Below are 15,332 nucleotides of genomic sequence, written 5' to 3'. Positions count from 1 at the left end.
GAATTGCCACTGCCGGCGAGGTTTGAGGTCACAGACTTAGTGCTGAAATTTTGCAGTTTCAATGAATACAATCGCGGATATGCAGTTTATAGTATACTAATAGTAGTATTAGGTATAGTATTAGTATTAGGAGGACTATCTGTATCTGTATACTTACACCGACTTGCTCCAGGAGCCCCATGAGGCGAGAGGGGGGCACCACGCTGACCTCCCTGGCCAGTGCCTCAGCTATTGCCCTGCGTCGCTTCTCCTTGCTGCTGCCCTTCGGGTATGCCTGCATTGTCCAAGAAATGGACACCGCTTTATGAAGCATTATTAATAGACTTGTTTCAAAGTTAGTAAGTTTAATACAAATTTGTCATCGTCTTACCTCTCGAGGGTCAAAGTAGGAGCAAGTTAGCAGGTTCTCCAAGTGGCGGTACCTCTCTGGCTGAGTCTGCTTCAGCATGATCATGGGGTCCGTTTGTCGGAGGAGCGAGCGAGCTGCACCCACCTCTCTCATTTCAATGAGCTCCATCACAACCTGTCGGAGAGATCGCTGCTCGTCGTGTGCCGCCATTGAGAAATGAAATGAAGCCCAGATTAAGTACGAATACTCACCTGCTCGTAAAGGTCAATGAGCGTGTTGTCGGGCAGCTTGAGGGACTCGATGGCCAGCAGGACACAGTCCCAGTGGCCACTTTTGATGTCGGCGATGAAGCTGTCGATGCTTTCCACCGTGTTGAGCGAGACGGTGGTTTCCTCCTGCAAGGTGCTCAGCGTTCGGTAGAGGTTGTTCTCCTTGAGATACTGCATAATCAGGCGGATCACGCTGCAGAGACAACGGGGGAGAATGTTTTACAACCGCGCGTGGACTTCCATAAGTCTTCACAAAGACTGTGTATAGTTTCAAGGGGATAAGCCTGTGTTGAGGACTTGGTCATTTCCGAGCAATAACTAGCAATTACTTCATGGTTATTCTGTGTTAGTACAGGATTCCTGAGTATCCTTTTAGAGGGCAGTGTCAGGGTCAGTCAGGTCGGTCACACTCTGATCAGCCTGAGCAACCAGCATGGACAGTGTTCTTGATGTTGTGCAGCTGCTAGATTGTGTGGCACAACCCTCCGACAAGCTCACGTGCATCAATCCAAGTTGTATGGTCTTTTCACTGGCACTGCCTGGTGACTAGATTAATAGTTTTTATGCTGAATTTACTCCAATTTGACCTCCCAGCGTGTAAAAAACAATGGCAAGGTGAGTTTTCACTTGACAACAGTGAGCACTCCATGGCCACAGGAAGACAAAGCAATAACAACCAGCCTCCTTGGGGGGGGGGGGGGGGGGGGGGGGGGGGGTATTAAATCAACAGGCACATGTGGATGAAGCAGACACTGTATAGTGACTGCAAAACAGCCAGGACACGCCCCTCTCTCCCTCTCTCTCTCTCTCTCCCTCTCTCTCTCTCTCTCTCTCTCTCCCTCTCTCTCTCTCTCTCTCTCTCTCTCTCCCTCTCTCTCTCTCTCTCTCTCTCTCTCTCTCTCTCCCTCTCTCTCTCCCTCTCTCTCCCTCCCTGTCTGTCTCCCTCTCTCTCTCTCTCCCTCCCTGTCTCTCTCTCTCTCTCTCCCTCCCTCCCTCCCTGTCTCTCTCTCTCTCTCTCCCTCCCTCCCTCCCTGTCTCCCTCTCTCTCTCTCTCTCTCTCCCTCTCTCTCTCTCTCTCCCTCCCTCCCTGTCTGTCTCCCTCTCTCTCTCTCTCTCCCTCCCTCCCTGTCTCTCTCTCTCTCTCTCTCCCTCCCTGTCTCTCTCTCTCTCTCTCCCTCCCTGTCTGTCTCTCTCTCTCTCCCTCCCTGTCTCTCTCTCTCTCTCTCCCTCCCTCCCTGTCTCTCTCTCTCTCTCCCTCCCTCTCTCTCTCTCCCTCCCTGTCTCTCTCTCCCTCCCTCCCTGTCTGTCTCTCTCTCTCTCCCTCCCTCCCTGTCTCTCTCCCTCCCTGTCTGTCTCTCTCTCTCCCTCCCTGTCTCTCTCTCTCTCTCTCTCTCTCTCTCTCTCTCTCTCTCTCCCTCCCTGTCTCTCTCTCCCACCCTGTCTCTCTCTCTCCCACCCTGTCTCTCTCTCTCTCTCTCCCTCCCTGGCTCTCTCTCTCCCTCCCTGTCTCTCTCTCTCTCTCTCTCTCTCTCTTTCTCAGTATGATCAGAAGGAACATCAGGTGAAATGTCTCATCGCAACCATTGGAGCTGCCTCACACACAAACACACACACACAAAAAAGACCTTGGTTGCAACACATTGTCCTCAGTCAACAGCCTCGTGGACACAGACAGATGCACATGTCATACCCAAACAAACGCTAGTGTATTATAAGAATGAACTCTTATTTCAGCGAAGCCATAGACATGAAGATACAATCCTCCAACGCAATGCGTAATGTGCAGATGGTTATTACCAGACCCTCTAACGTGCAAGAATACCTATAATGTTTTCTTTTTTGGCACAGTTGCACACGTGGCCCTTTCTTTATTGACAGTATATTACCGCGCACAAACTCTCTATAAGAACTTATTATGGCAGATTTCTTTTTTGAAAAAAGGAATGCGAACTTACTCCGAGGGCTCCATCTCCATGGCCATGCTGGTGTTGTCTCCTGCTGTTGCCGCACCGGACTGACGGTGTGGCGGCTCGGGCTCGGGCTCGGCGCTCGCTAGAGCCACGTGCCGAGGACCACCCACTACACGTGCTTCTCTTGTGTCTCCAGCGCTTTTTATTTTTTTTGCAGTCTCAAAAACCGTGTGAGCCGTCGCCACACAACGCCCCCCCACCCCGCCCCGCCCCCCCGACGCATGCCGATGTATCGAAGAAACATTCTGTGGGCACGTTCTGTGCAGCACACAGAGATGCTGCAGCGTCAGCATCAGCACCACGGACAGACCCCCGTGGCTCAGAGCGCGCTCGCCTTTTAGGACCCGCTGAACAGGAGCCAAGGGACATGGCTCCAGACGTCCTCTGACGGGAAATCACATCAGGCCCATAGGCTCATCAATATGCAGATCCACGGCTGGGTGCGCCTGAGCCTTGATCACGCTTAATCCCTGTACTCATGGTGCTCACCAGCCCCGTCCTGTCATTGCACATGATGCATTGTGGCTCGTGAGCGTTCACCTGCAGCCACGATGTTTGCCACTTCAGTTATGAATATTAATTCAATCTCCCTCCCTGTCTCTACTCAGAGGCCCAGAACGGTAAATAAACCTGTCGGCATGAGCAGCAGGTGCATCAAGACATTTGAGCTGCAGAAAGGACCTTGTTGTCATATTTACACAAATAGATTTGTTTACCTGAGACAAATAAGAACGGCCATACACCATTGGGGTTATAGTCTGTTTAAATTTCAAGGCAAACGCTTTCCCACGTGAATCAGAAATAATGTAATAAAGCAGTGATGGGGCTCCAGTGATATTAAGTCAGTAAATGAATAAACAGAATCTGAAGATTTTATTTATGTTGCATCAAGTCAGGCATGAAGATGCAGTGGAACAGCTGCTTTGACACAGGAGGTTGTCAGTATTGTGCCTTGCTTCTGTGGCGGTTTGCCTTCCCCTTCATATTCAAACCCAGTTGCATGGTCACTGAAACGAGACAGGACATGGTCTCCCTCACGTCACATACCTGCAGCCAAATGTTATCCGTGGACTCACTGCCTGCAGATGTTCACAGCTCCGTTCACACACCAGTGGCGGCAGCAGAAGCAGAAGTTCACAGCTCTGTTCACACACCAGTGGCGGCAGCAGAAGCAGAAGTGACCAAAAAGAGGGTTTATTTGACCCATGAGAGGAAGCACCATTGTGTCGGCATTAGAATCAGTATTCACTGTGGATCTTTTCTCAGAGGTCTGGGAGAAAACAGCAAGCTCTCCTCAGTGGTTCGTATAATCACATTGTCACATGGGCCTTGTTTGATACAGGAACCTGCTGACTGAATACAACTACTGTTCATTGAGGACTACAAGATTGACTCGAGCTTTCAGAGCTGTGATGGCCGAGTGGTTAAGGCGTTGGACTTGAAATCCAATGGGGATTCCCCGCGTAGGTTCAAATCCTGCTCACAGCGATGCTCTCTCCTCACTTGTCTGTCAAATGATGTGATCAGTGTGCTTTCAGCAACGTCATATATCCCAGCCATATTCCTACGTCTCTACAGACATTCACAGATCCCTTCACACACCAATGGTGATAACAGCAGTGCCCAAAAGGAGGATTTATGTGTCCCTGGAAGGCAGCATCACTCTTTTGGCATCAGAATCAGTATTCATTGTGGAGCTGAAAGAAAAAAAAGCTCAGAAAAAAACGGCACGACAGCCTAGTAAGGACCTTGTCCTCAGAAAACATGTAAGTCTTTTTAAAAAAGCTTATTTTTGTTGTATATATGCTGAAATACTTCAGAAACTATTTAGACCTCTTCCCCTTTTGGAAGTTGTATCATGTTGTAGATTAGATTATACATTGATAAATTTGACATTTGCTCACGTCACTAAAATACCAGTCATTTCCAATCAATTTTGCGAGGTACAAGATCACATTGAAGCACGATTGGAAAAATGGATCAAACGCTGGCCACTATAACTTGCTCCTGCAAGTTATAGTGGCTTAATACGACTAGAATGGCCCTCCTCAGTCGAGCTCATACCACCGCCGGGGGCCAACATTCCGCTTAAATTCAATTAGGGCTGCACCAAGTTGCACATACTCGTATTCATTGTGGATCTGAAGAACATCAGAAAACTGCACGACAGTCTAGTAAGGACCTTGTCCTCAGAAAACATGTAAGTGCAACTATTTTTTACGTATACACTATTTCTTGTGGCTTTCAGAGCTGTGATGGCCGAGTGGTTAAGGCGTTGGACTCGAAATCCAATGGGGATTCCCCGCGCAGGTTCAAATCCTGCTCACAGCGATGATGGTCCCAGATACATGGAAACTGGAGATATTAATGTGCGATCGAAGAGTTTGAAGAGTGTGTGACCTCAGCAGAAGGACATTACCGAACATCATCTCCTAATTCATTGTTGTTCCAGCCATCACTGATTTCTCCTGTAGCTACTTTGCTTTATACTAACAACTGGATTATACTAACCACTGAGGAGTGCTGTTTTGTACAAGACCTTTGAGTAAAGATCCACGATGAATACTGATTCTAATGCCGAAACAATGGTGCTTCGTCACATGGGTCAAATAAACCCTCTTTTCGGTCACTGGAAGGCAGCATCACTGTTTTGGCATCAGAAACAGTATTCATTGTGGATCTGAAGAACATCAGAAAATCTGCACGACAGCCTAGTAAGGACCTTGTCCTCAGAAAACATGAGTGCAACTATTTTTTACGTATACACTAATTCCCAAGACTTTCAGAGCTGTGATGGCCGAGTGGTTAAGGCGTTGGACTTGAAATCCAATGGGGTTTCCCCGCGCAGGTTCAAATCCTGCTCACAGCGATGAACTCTTCTGTCAAAGGAAATGTTTGAGCAACTCTGACATTAGTCACTTCATTGTGATGACTGCGTGGTTAAAGCGATGGAACAACTGACACAAAAACAACATCATTTGATGCAAATCTTAGGAAAATAAATAAAGTAACTAAATGACTTGATTATTCAGAGCACAGCAGGTCGGTTAAATGTGCATTAATATGAAATACAGACAATCAGAGTATATGCAGAGTAAAGATTGTTATGAAACTCAGCATTGTTGGAGCCTTACATTTGGTATGGATAGAAGATAGATAGCTTTATTAATCCCCGGAGGAGAAATCATTTGTCATAGCAGTCGTACAGAAAGAGATGTCAAAAAGTACACGAATGAAGAATGTACAAAAATGCATAAAATAATATTTTGAAGCAAAAAGATGCTGTATAAAAACAAAGTCTGATTATAAATATGAAAACACAGAACAATAGTAGGAATAGGCACCGTGCAAAGAACACGTGTTTATTATTATTATTCTAATTACTTCATATTTCATATTTTGTACATGCCTTATTGCTGCTTCTCTTTCCTTCTGCTGTCCACTTGAGATATCGCGAGATCTGCCCCGTGGCAGCGTTCAGGGGACAACAGGTGCCCGCTGATTGATCAGCTCACCTGGCCACGAGCCTCGGCCATCGGCGGGAGTTGGGTGATGCATTCGTTGACCGAGTGACAGCCGATCAAACTTCGGAATAAGTTTGAATCTTCAACTCTCATCTCATCCCGTTATCTCTCCTGCTGTTAAAGAGGGAGAAACATGCCGATGAACAACAACCAGGTGAGCGCGCCCCCCCCCCCGTGCCCAACGACCTGCACCAACATCTAAGCTCCAATGTGATATTCCCCTTTAATTACATCCTCTGCTTTGATTTCGTTGTAAATGCTGTGCTCCTATTTCCGACCACATTCGTGTCTCCTGCTGTGTGTTTTTTTCTTTCTTTTCTTGCAGAAGGTGCCGAGTGCCGCAGCGCGACTCGCGCGGCTGCCCGTGGTGCGCACAGCCTGCGGCAAACTGTGGCTGCTTTACGCGGACGCCAAGCGCAGCCACCCGAACCTGAGGACCGTGTGCGAGGCGCTGGAGGAGAGCGTCGCCGCGCTGGGGACAGTGGCCAGTGTCGGGGTTTCCCCGGTCCTCGTCCAACTGGAGCCCCACAGTGAGTTCCGCCCCCCTGGCATGCGGGTGTGACGCCATGTGGCCATGTGTGGAGGGCTACAACCATCGGTTTGTCGTACTCCTCTTCTGAGGAGGCTTTCCCAGGGTGCAAGGTTACAGTCTTCTCATCATCAAATCAGAATTTCCAAAGACCGTCAACTCAAAATGCTTATCCAAGACAGAGGGGCAGGGAATTGTCACATTGAAGAACCAGCCAATATTTGACATCTTTCCCTTCAGAGAAAATCTTAAACAGATTGGTCAACTGTTAATACTCTGTCCATCAAAGGGCCATTAGGCCTAGGCCCTTAGTCACAGGGTTCGGTTTGCAAATTGTGTGAGCCGCCCACTGCAGAAACACTCAGGACAGAGCACTGAGGAAATATTCTGATATATGTTCTCATTTTTTGATAAATGACAAATTGACCGAAATCATGCAGGAAGCTGTTCGACTCTTTCTTATGAGTGATGTCGTGTTGTGCAACTCAAAATAAGTGTCACTCCTAAGCAGTGTATGAGCAACAATGAATCATTTCAATGCATTTGAACTTCATGTCAAGTCTGGACGATGCAGAAGATTCTTATAGGGCTACAACTCACGATTATTTTTCCTAGTCGATTAATCTGTTGATTATTTTCTCGATTAATCGATTAGTTGTTTGGTCCATAAAATGGCGAAAAACACACCAAAGATATTTCGGTTACTGTCATGGAGGAGCAAAGAAACGAGAAAATATTGACAATTATGAAGCTGAAATCAGAGAATTTTGACTTTGCTTTTCATTAAACTACTTGCACCGATTAATCGTTTATCAAAATAGTTGGCGATTAATTTAGTAGTCGATTACTCATGGATTGATCGATTAACTGTTGCAGCTCGAGATACTTAATAGGCTTGTCTTTATAGGGTCAATACATTTGCTAAATACAGACAGTGTTGTAGTTTAGTTGCAAATGATGTTTGTTGTAGAACTTGCCAACGATGGCGTCACTGTCTGTCCATAGTGTCCACTGCAAATGACGTGGCATGTAAAAGTCTCGACTGGCTGGAGGCTACATTCCCCGTGCTCCACACGCCCACGGAGCAGGTAAACATTTCCCTTCCTCTCTTAAAGCCCCACAGTTCATCCGAAAGAGACAGAGATCACTGTGGTTCTCTCTGACAGATTCTCGCCACGGCCAAGAACAAGATGCACGAGATCCAGGAGCTGGTGAGCATCGCAGCCAACGGCACCGTGGTCTGCGTGCAGCACACCGTTTCGTGGGTGATGGAGAGGATGCAGCAGGCCGGTGACGGGACGGACCACACTGTGGTGGAGAGGGCCCTCGGCGTGGCCAGTGTGGGACTGGACTCCGCTCTGAACATGGCAGACGCCCTGGTGGACCGAGCGATTCCTCCCACTGAAGAAGATAAAAGTATGTTAGTGTAAATAGTTACTGAAGTGAAACAGCAAAAAAAAAAAAGTTTTGTCACGTTTACACAACTCATCTGTAGACTACATCCCTCGAAATATGTCTGAAAAATAAAGACGTCTTCTTGGAGGATCTACAGGAAACGTCCTTAAACAGTCTTTTACTCCATCTTCTTTCATGCTACAATTTCTTTTTAAATGTAAGTTCTGCTATTCTAGCACTTTCACCTAAACACTTACTTTTGATCATGTATTCCAGACCATCATGTCTTGTATTCTTTTTAAACCAATCGATTGCACCAAAGTCACCACATTTCCAAACAAAGTGGACCATAAAGATTCCTACTTCTTTTTCCTCTTGCTCACTTCATAGAGGAAGCAGCAGCTCACTTGGAGGAGGCAGCCGCACTCGGGAGAAGTTACCCCGTCCGACTGGTGTCGCTCACCGTCAAACTGTGCCAGAGGACCTTCCACGTGGTCGGAGACAAGATGCACTCTGTTCAGGTGCGCTGGGGGTACGGTTTAATGAAATAGTTTGACATTCTGGGAAATATATTCATTGCTTGCTTACCCGGCCCTTACATGAGAACGGTACCACATTGTGAGTGACAACATAGTCCCATCCTGGATTGTCCTGTTGGTGACCCGACAACAAGACGTCTGCGGTTTCAATCTTCTCATCGAGCAAGTGTATTATCTAAAATGTCAAACTATTCATTTTAACAGGAGGCAGATGGGGAGAGTCACAAGTGGTATATGAGCATGATTTTGTTACAGCGATCAGAACAGTTCAAAAAATGACAAGGTACTTGGTTCATGATTCATATGTAGGATATAACATGGTTGTTACAAACAACTGCCTGACTGTACACTCACAAAATCAATGTGTTTTATCAGTTTTGACAAACGGATCACAAATTATCTTTGCCGTCAAATCAGTTTTTGGAACGTTTCCAAGCAACACATTTTCTTGCATATTTAAAGGACACAAACCATTTTTTCCTCAAAACGACATAAACCAAAGTATGTTAATAGTGAATGAGAGTTATGGAGATTTTATCAGATACCTGTAGTCAGAACAATTTGGCTGCTGTTTGATCGGCTTGGCACATAATGGTTCTTTTCCACATACATCTTGCTTGTCACAGTTGTAACTAACATCAACATTATAAACGATAGTTTAAAGCCGTTCCAGTGAACCAGCTTGCACAATAGGGCGCTACGCCTGCACTTTTCCTTCTGTGGCATGTCAGTGTTGTGGTTAACAACATTTTGCCTGCAACAGGTGGGGCAGATTTTGTCTTTGGCTCTGGTTCAGGACCTTCAGACGACCTGGCTGACCTTGGTCTGGAGCCTCCAGGAGCTGCAGCATCAGGCCGTGTCTGTGCTTTTCTTTATCTCTCAAATGTACAACTTAGGCAGCCCGACATCTGAACAAAAGCAGTCTAGTCAAGTAACAAATCCTCTCAAGGTGACCGAGGTGTCCGTACACCACAGGGATGTGGCGCAGCTCCACCCACAGGCTTCACCTTCCTTCCGACTGAGACAAACTAAAGTGCCTGCTAATGTTAAGGGATTTATGGGTCGTTGATTATTATGGTCACTATCTGATACACATCTAAGAATTTCACAGCACAAGGTGGTGCAAATGAATATTGGTGTAAAATAAAAGTTTTTGGAAGATTCACAACCTTTGTTTCCTTGTTCATTGAGTCTGGCAGTTCAGTAAATGTTCGTTGTGAATATTCTGAAGCCATCACGTCAGGGAGCTCAAGGCTTTCAAGAAACTTGACACCCTCATTTACCTGCCTATAGATGAGTATTTAGGAGCTCAACATTACATTGCTCTTTTGGCACCAGTTTTAAAACATCTTAGGGCCCAACTGCAACCCACTAATGCTATGACACTAGTATTGCATTAATGACTAATCTAAGTAGAAAAATATTTATAATTAGGGATACCATTCAGTATAATTTGGTTCTTGGATACATCTATGGGCTTAGGCAACTAACATACATGAATTTATCATTTTCACTCGTAACAGTAAAATATTTTAACTGGCAAACCTATAATAATTAAGTATTTAACAAAATATCCTCAAGTCTATGGTCTGAACCCAATTTATTGAAAAATGTGAAGGAATGACATTACAAAAGCCAATTTTTCAGCAAAACATTACTTTATTTGACTGTCTGATATCACTTTTGGCTGGACTCTGACTTGGATGTGGATGCTCTCAGAGAAGAGAGACGGCGCCTCTTGGCGATCTGTTCCTGGCGCTTCTCCTTGGCCTCCTGTTCACAGAAAACAAAAAGTGTCAACAACAAATCGTTACAACCAAACAGGTCAATGTCCAAATTATCCACTTAATCACATACTCGCTCCCCAGACTGATTTATTGACTGAAGGTTCAGTATGGCAACAATGTAATATATTTTGATGTGACAATCTTCAAAATATGATAAATACCCCTTTTAACGATTTTAACATGAGAACACCGGTGTAATCCAACCATAAATTAAAAGTAATTATAACTTTAACTACACAAATAGGATGAAACGCCAACAACCACTTAAAGATGCATCACTAAAATGTTATTCAGTGCAGCAGTTCCAATGTTGTGTTAACAACACAAGTTGAATTTCATTTCAGCTTAAACCACGAATTCCCAGCAGGCTCACTTGAGCAGGTGTTTTTTAAAAACTGTTTATCAGAGCTGCTTTACTTCTCATTGATGTTTACCATGTGGATATAAGCTGTGGAAAAAATAAATAAAAATAAAACATACCTTCATCCTCTTAGCCAGCAGCTTGGCGTACTCAGAGGCCTCCTCTTTGTTCTTCTGGGTGCGCTGTCTCTTGAGGGAAATGCGGCGGCGCTTGTGCTGCAGCACACGAGGTGTCACCAGTCTCTGGATCCTGGGAGCCTTGGTTCTGGGCTTCTTGCCTGCCAAGGACAAAGACCACGCACACTTAGTTAACATCGCAACCAAATGCCTGGTGTGGTAATGGAGTTTGGGTGATGCAGCGAGAGTTCACATAGGCAACCATCTCAACAGCTGAAGTGATAATATAAAGGCAGGAGAAGTGAAACATGGACTGTCGCCATATCCATTTTATCCAATAACACCATCAAATTGCTACAAACATCTTTGTTGTTATCAAGGAATCAATTAATCAGTGACCAACTATACTGCACACTGGAGCTCAGGAAGCTCCCATCTTAGCTGCGGCTTCTGGTTTTACTGACATGGTAAAACCATGTATCCAGTTTGCCAGTGGCCACTACAACCGTGAAAAACATTTTTCACCACACCCTTCTACATGATAGAGTGTAGATAGCTTGCACATTTTGAGATGTCACCAGAGAGGCTCACATTCGAGTGTGTGAATCCAACTAATTGATTCACACTGTCACAACTAAAGTTGTGCTCAGTACCCTAAAGCAAATTATATAATGTGGAGAGATTCTGAACCAAACTTCACAACACCAAAAGCCAAGCAGTGTTTATATTACCAGTTATATTACTCGGTCTCACGTGTGAGTAGTCAAGTGGCTCACAAAAGGACCTCAAACTTGCTGACAGACATGCAGCTGACTGTCAGTGAGGTGAAAGTTAAAATAGGAAAACAACCCAAGTCTTACCTTCTTTAGTAAGGGGTCTCCTCACAACATACTGCCTGACATCATCCTCCTTAGCCAGGTTGAAGAGCTTGCGGATCTTGCTGGCCCTCTTGGGACCAAGGCGGCGAGGGACGGTGCTGTCGGTCAGACCGGGGATGTCCTTCTCACCTGAGAACAATTGGGTCAGGACAAGGTGAGTCCATCTCATTGATCAAAGCAACACTGACTCAAACTAGTCATACTTGTTCATACAATGACAGAGCAATGCAGTTCAACCATCCATGGTTACTGGGTCTGGTCGCATCTGGTAAGCAGCTCCACAGTTACTCTGGCACAACACTGTCCCCCCTTAATGACTACAGACTAATCAAAAAGGGTCTACTGGTGTGCCATCAGCATCATTTACATGCAACATGAGATTTCTGAATCTGAGTCCTACTGGTTTAGAGGTAATTTAAAATTTCCACAAAACGGTTCATAAGAACCACACCGAGCGCTTTACCTTTCTTGACGATGACCAAGTTGAGAACGCTGAGGTTGGCGTCAACGATGCAACCACGGACAGACTTGCGCTTGCGCTCACCAGTCCTGCGGGGACGATAGCAGGAGTGGCCCTTGCTGAGCAGCAGGCGCACACGGCCGTGGGTCAGCACGCCCTGCTTCATGGGGAAGCCCTGCTTGTCGTTGCCTCCGCTGATGCGAACCACATAACCCTGTCAAAGAAGAGATAAATAAGTTTGTATTTCTAAGCTATTCCTTTCAGATTGTTGGGTACACAATGTCACAAATATAGACTGAGACATGTTGACGCCCTGAGGAGAAATGCTGTATTTGGACAAACGATTTTCAGTAATTATTATATGAACAAAAATAAGCATGAAGTTGGTAGACCTGATTTCCCATTAATTACTGTGATGGTGGTTTAATTCAAAGGGCCTCTTGTCCTTGAGCAAGACACTGAACCCTAGCTGCTTCTGATGACCCGTGCCAAATCAGTTTATCACTTACCAAACTCCAACTTTGATAATGTAACCACAATTTGCATGTCAGTTCCTTATATTTGTGAACTTTGGCAGACCTAACCTCTTATAGTCAGGAATACAAGGATATTGAGAGAGCCATGCTGTTTTGATCAGTCAATAACGAGGGACTGGTCATATCTGTAGGCGGCTCTGCGGTTCATTTAGCAACACGCTGTCCCCCCTTAATGACTACAGGGCAGTCAGAAAGGGTCTACTGGTGTGCAACAACAAACAAAAAAAAACACCATTCTCATCAAACCCCTATTGACAGAAAGGCCCATGCATCGGTGCTCACCTTCCACTCATCTCCCAGAGGGTCAGCAGCCACCTCAGTGGCCATACGCTTCTCATAGAAGGTACGAAGCTTACGCTCATCGTCGACTTCAATCAGCTTCTGGCAGCCAGTAGCGGGGAATGAGATGTTCAGCTGCAAAACAAAACGTCACAACGGGGACAGTTAATAGGTGTTCTTGATCATTCAGGAGTGCCACATGGATCATGTCAGGTCACCAATGAAGGTAGATGTGTATATTCAGTTTTGTTGCTGCAAGAATGACAAACTGGTTGAATCAAGGGGGGGGGAGAATAACCCTGAACACAGTACTATCACACGCATGGGTTGGTTTGAATCAGAGGGTGAGCTACAGGCCTGTTAGCGTCTTTGCCGGCTAATAGTTCACACCGCTAATGCTAGCTAGCTAGTTCACACCGCTAATGCTAGCTAGCTAGCTCTCTGAATGCTGCAAACAGTAATGCGGTCAATTTAACGACTGGGATTATAAACGGACAACGTAACCGGTTCCGGTAATGTCAGCTACTGAGGTCCGGAAACTTTATTGCGGTCAAGTGAGACTTCCAACTCGGCGCACATTTCGCTGTGTTCCGCCATGTTTCCACCGCTCACTAGCCGACGAGGCCCGTTCGGCGCCAGCTCTCCTCATCATCATCAGAATCAAAGCTCATCCTCGGTGTCAGAGCGGCGACTGGTCCGTCAAACGTGCCCGATGTAAAGTTCACAACCATGGCTTTCATCACACAGGATTATTTCAGAGAAAGCGGCTTTACGCAGAGAAATGTAGTGAGAGAAATGTTGTACCTTCATTTTGCCAAACCGACCCTACGACGGTCCGCCACGAAAAAGAGACCGGATATCCGCCCCGTGGTCTCACATAGGCCTGACATGTTCTCGCGAGAACTCGCTCGCTGTAGTTTTCTGATCAGACACAAGCTGCAGGTTGTTAACCAAATCCCCCAGAGGTGAGAATTCCTAAGTGTTCAACTACTTCACTCAATTACAATTTTCAGGATACTTCAACATCACTAGAGTAAACCATTTTCATTTTCTGCTACTTTAATCTATGTTTTGCTATATCCTATACAATAGGATATATCTCACTAAGGGCCATTTTACTGTTGAATAAGTACTTTTACTTTATATCATTTCAGTATGTTTTGCTGATTCAAAGCAGGATTTTTTGTTATGATGGTGTAATTTCTATTGTTGTATGTTTTTTTTACTTAGGTGAAAGATCTGCGTATAGCTTCCACCCTTACACATTTCACGACAGAAATACTCATGTCCGCTTCATAGAATAGACATGATGTCTTCATTTATAAATGTATCAGTCTTCGTTAGTTAAAAGGCATGTATGCGCAAAGTCACACACAGATCGGTGCACAAATACTTTGTTTAAGAGGGGGAGGGGGGCAGTATTTAGTCAAGAACACAGTGGAGAAGGTGTGATGTGTAAATACTTATCATTCCTGAGAAATTTAAATTACAAAACATATCATACATTCTGTTGGCCGCTGTGTAGAACAAAGCACCAGACTTATGTCACTGCAAGACACAATGTAGAAATAAAGTCTTGAATTTACTGAATTTTAATTAATTACTTTACTTCCCAAAGTAAAAAAACAGGATTCATAGCAAAAGTAGTAGTAGTATTTTGAGAATATTTTTGTTGTGATGAGTATTCTGTTGTGTTGTGCGTATTCTGTTGTGTTGTGGGATTTGATTGTTTTGTGAGTATTTGGTTGTGTTGTTGGTATTTTTTGCCAGATCACAAGAGTGTGTGTGTGCCTTTGATCCTTGCATCAACGGGGATTGTGTGATAGGATTTCAATTAACGATAATCAAGAATTGGAATGAACATTCAGACCGTGCAACATACATGACTGCTGATCACCAATCAACAAGCACTTGGTACACAAGATGGGGCAAAAACAACACAAATCTAGCAGGTAAAATGCACACAACTGCAGCCAGCAGAACATAACTGTAACATAACTCAGAAATACTACTACAGGCTACCAGTTATCTTTGAATCATAAACAACTCTCCCAATACACTTACTGTTGTTTTTTTTTTTTACATGTGTACTGTGGTATTTGGTTGTGTTGTGGTATTTGGTTGTGTTCTGAGATTTGGTTGTGTTATGAGATTTAGGTTTTTTTTAGGGATTCGGTTGTGTTGTGTTATTTGGTTGTGTTGTGAGATTTAAATTATTATTTTTTTAGGGATTCGGTTGTGTTGTTAGTATTTGACGCGAGTTGTCAAGATGCTTTCTCTATTTGCACGTGTTTTGGTTCATTTTGCAAGCGGCACTGCGTTGAGCTCTCCGAGCCACCG

The 15,332-nt window shown here is 45.0% G+C and overlaps 3 protein-coding genes and 3 non-coding genes across 6 annotated transcripts in view; 4 read left to right on the top strand and 2 right to left on the bottom strand.

Moving 5' to 3' along the window:
* LOC118313132 (WD40 repeat-containing protein SMU1-like) overlaps nt 1-2,746 on the bottom strand; it is an 8,736-nt gene extending 5,990 nt beyond the window's left edge. The window contains exons 1-4 of the mRNA XM_035638419.2: nt 2,574-2,746; nt 601-811; nt 371-523; nt 158-274 (exon numbers count right to left, since the gene is read on the bottom strand). Of these exons, the coding sequence (XP_035494312.1) occupies nt 158-274; nt 371-523; nt 601-811; nt 2,574-2,599 (507 nt within the window). The 5' untranslated portion in view covers nt 2,600-2,746. The remainder of the gene's footprint in view (nt 1-157; nt 275-370; nt 524-600; nt 812-2,573) is intronic.
* Nucleotides 2,747-3,994: 1,248 nt separating this feature from the next.
* On the top strand, nt 3,995-4,076 carry trnas-uga. Its single transcript has one exon. It is a non-coding gene; the product is annotated as a tRNA-Ser (tRNA).
* Nucleotides 4,077-4,837: 761 nt separating this feature from the next.
* On the top strand, nt 4,838-4,919 carry trnas-cga. Its single transcript has one exon. It is a non-coding gene; the product is annotated as a tRNA-Ser (tRNA).
* Nucleotides 4,920-5,375: 456 nt separating this feature from the next.
* trnas-uga lies at nt 5,376-5,457 on the top strand. The gene has a single exon. It is a non-coding gene; the product is annotated as a tRNA-Ser (tRNA).
* A 597-nt stretch (nt 5,458-6,054) lies between these two features.
* Nucleotides 6,055-9,743, top strand: LOC118312561 (perilipin-2-like). Its single transcript, XM_035637271.2, has 6 exons — nt 6,055-6,266; nt 6,438-6,642; nt 7,647-7,729; nt 7,808-8,057; nt 8,427-8,557; nt 9,339-9,743. Exons 1-6 carry the CDS (start codon nt 6,246-6,248, stop codon nt 9,642-9,644), a joined length of 996 nt encoding a protein of 331 aa, XP_035493164.1. The 5' UTR covers nt 6,055-6,245; the 3' UTR covers nt 9,645-9,743.
* A 468-nt stretch (nt 9,744-10,211) lies between these two features.
* Nucleotides 10,212-13,931, bottom strand: rps6 (ribosomal protein S6). Its single transcript, XM_035636460.2, has 6 exons — nt 13,797-13,931; nt 12,996-13,127; nt 12,181-12,391; nt 11,700-11,846; nt 10,843-11,000; nt 10,212-10,348 (listed from the first exon to the last, which is right to left on the bottom strand). The coding sequence occupies exons 1-6, from the start codon at nt 13,800-13,802 to the stop codon at nt 10,253-10,255; spliced, it is 750 nt and encodes a 249-aa protein (XP_035492353.2). The 5' UTR covers nt 13,803-13,931; the 3' UTR covers nt 10,212-10,252.
* Nucleotides 13,932-15,332: the final 1,401 nt, after the last annotated feature.

This window comes from Scophthalmus maximus, chromosome 8, assembly GCF_022379125.1.
Source record: "Scophthalmus maximus strain ysfricsl-2021 chromosome 8, ASM2237912v1, whole genome shotgun sequence".
Lineage (NCBI taxonomy): Eukaryota > Metazoa > Chordata > Actinopteri > Pleuronectiformes > Scophthalmidae > Scophthalmus > Scophthalmus maximus.
The sequence above is the reverse complement of the archived record's forward strand: the minus strand, read 5'-3'. Positions and strand labels throughout refer to the sequence as shown.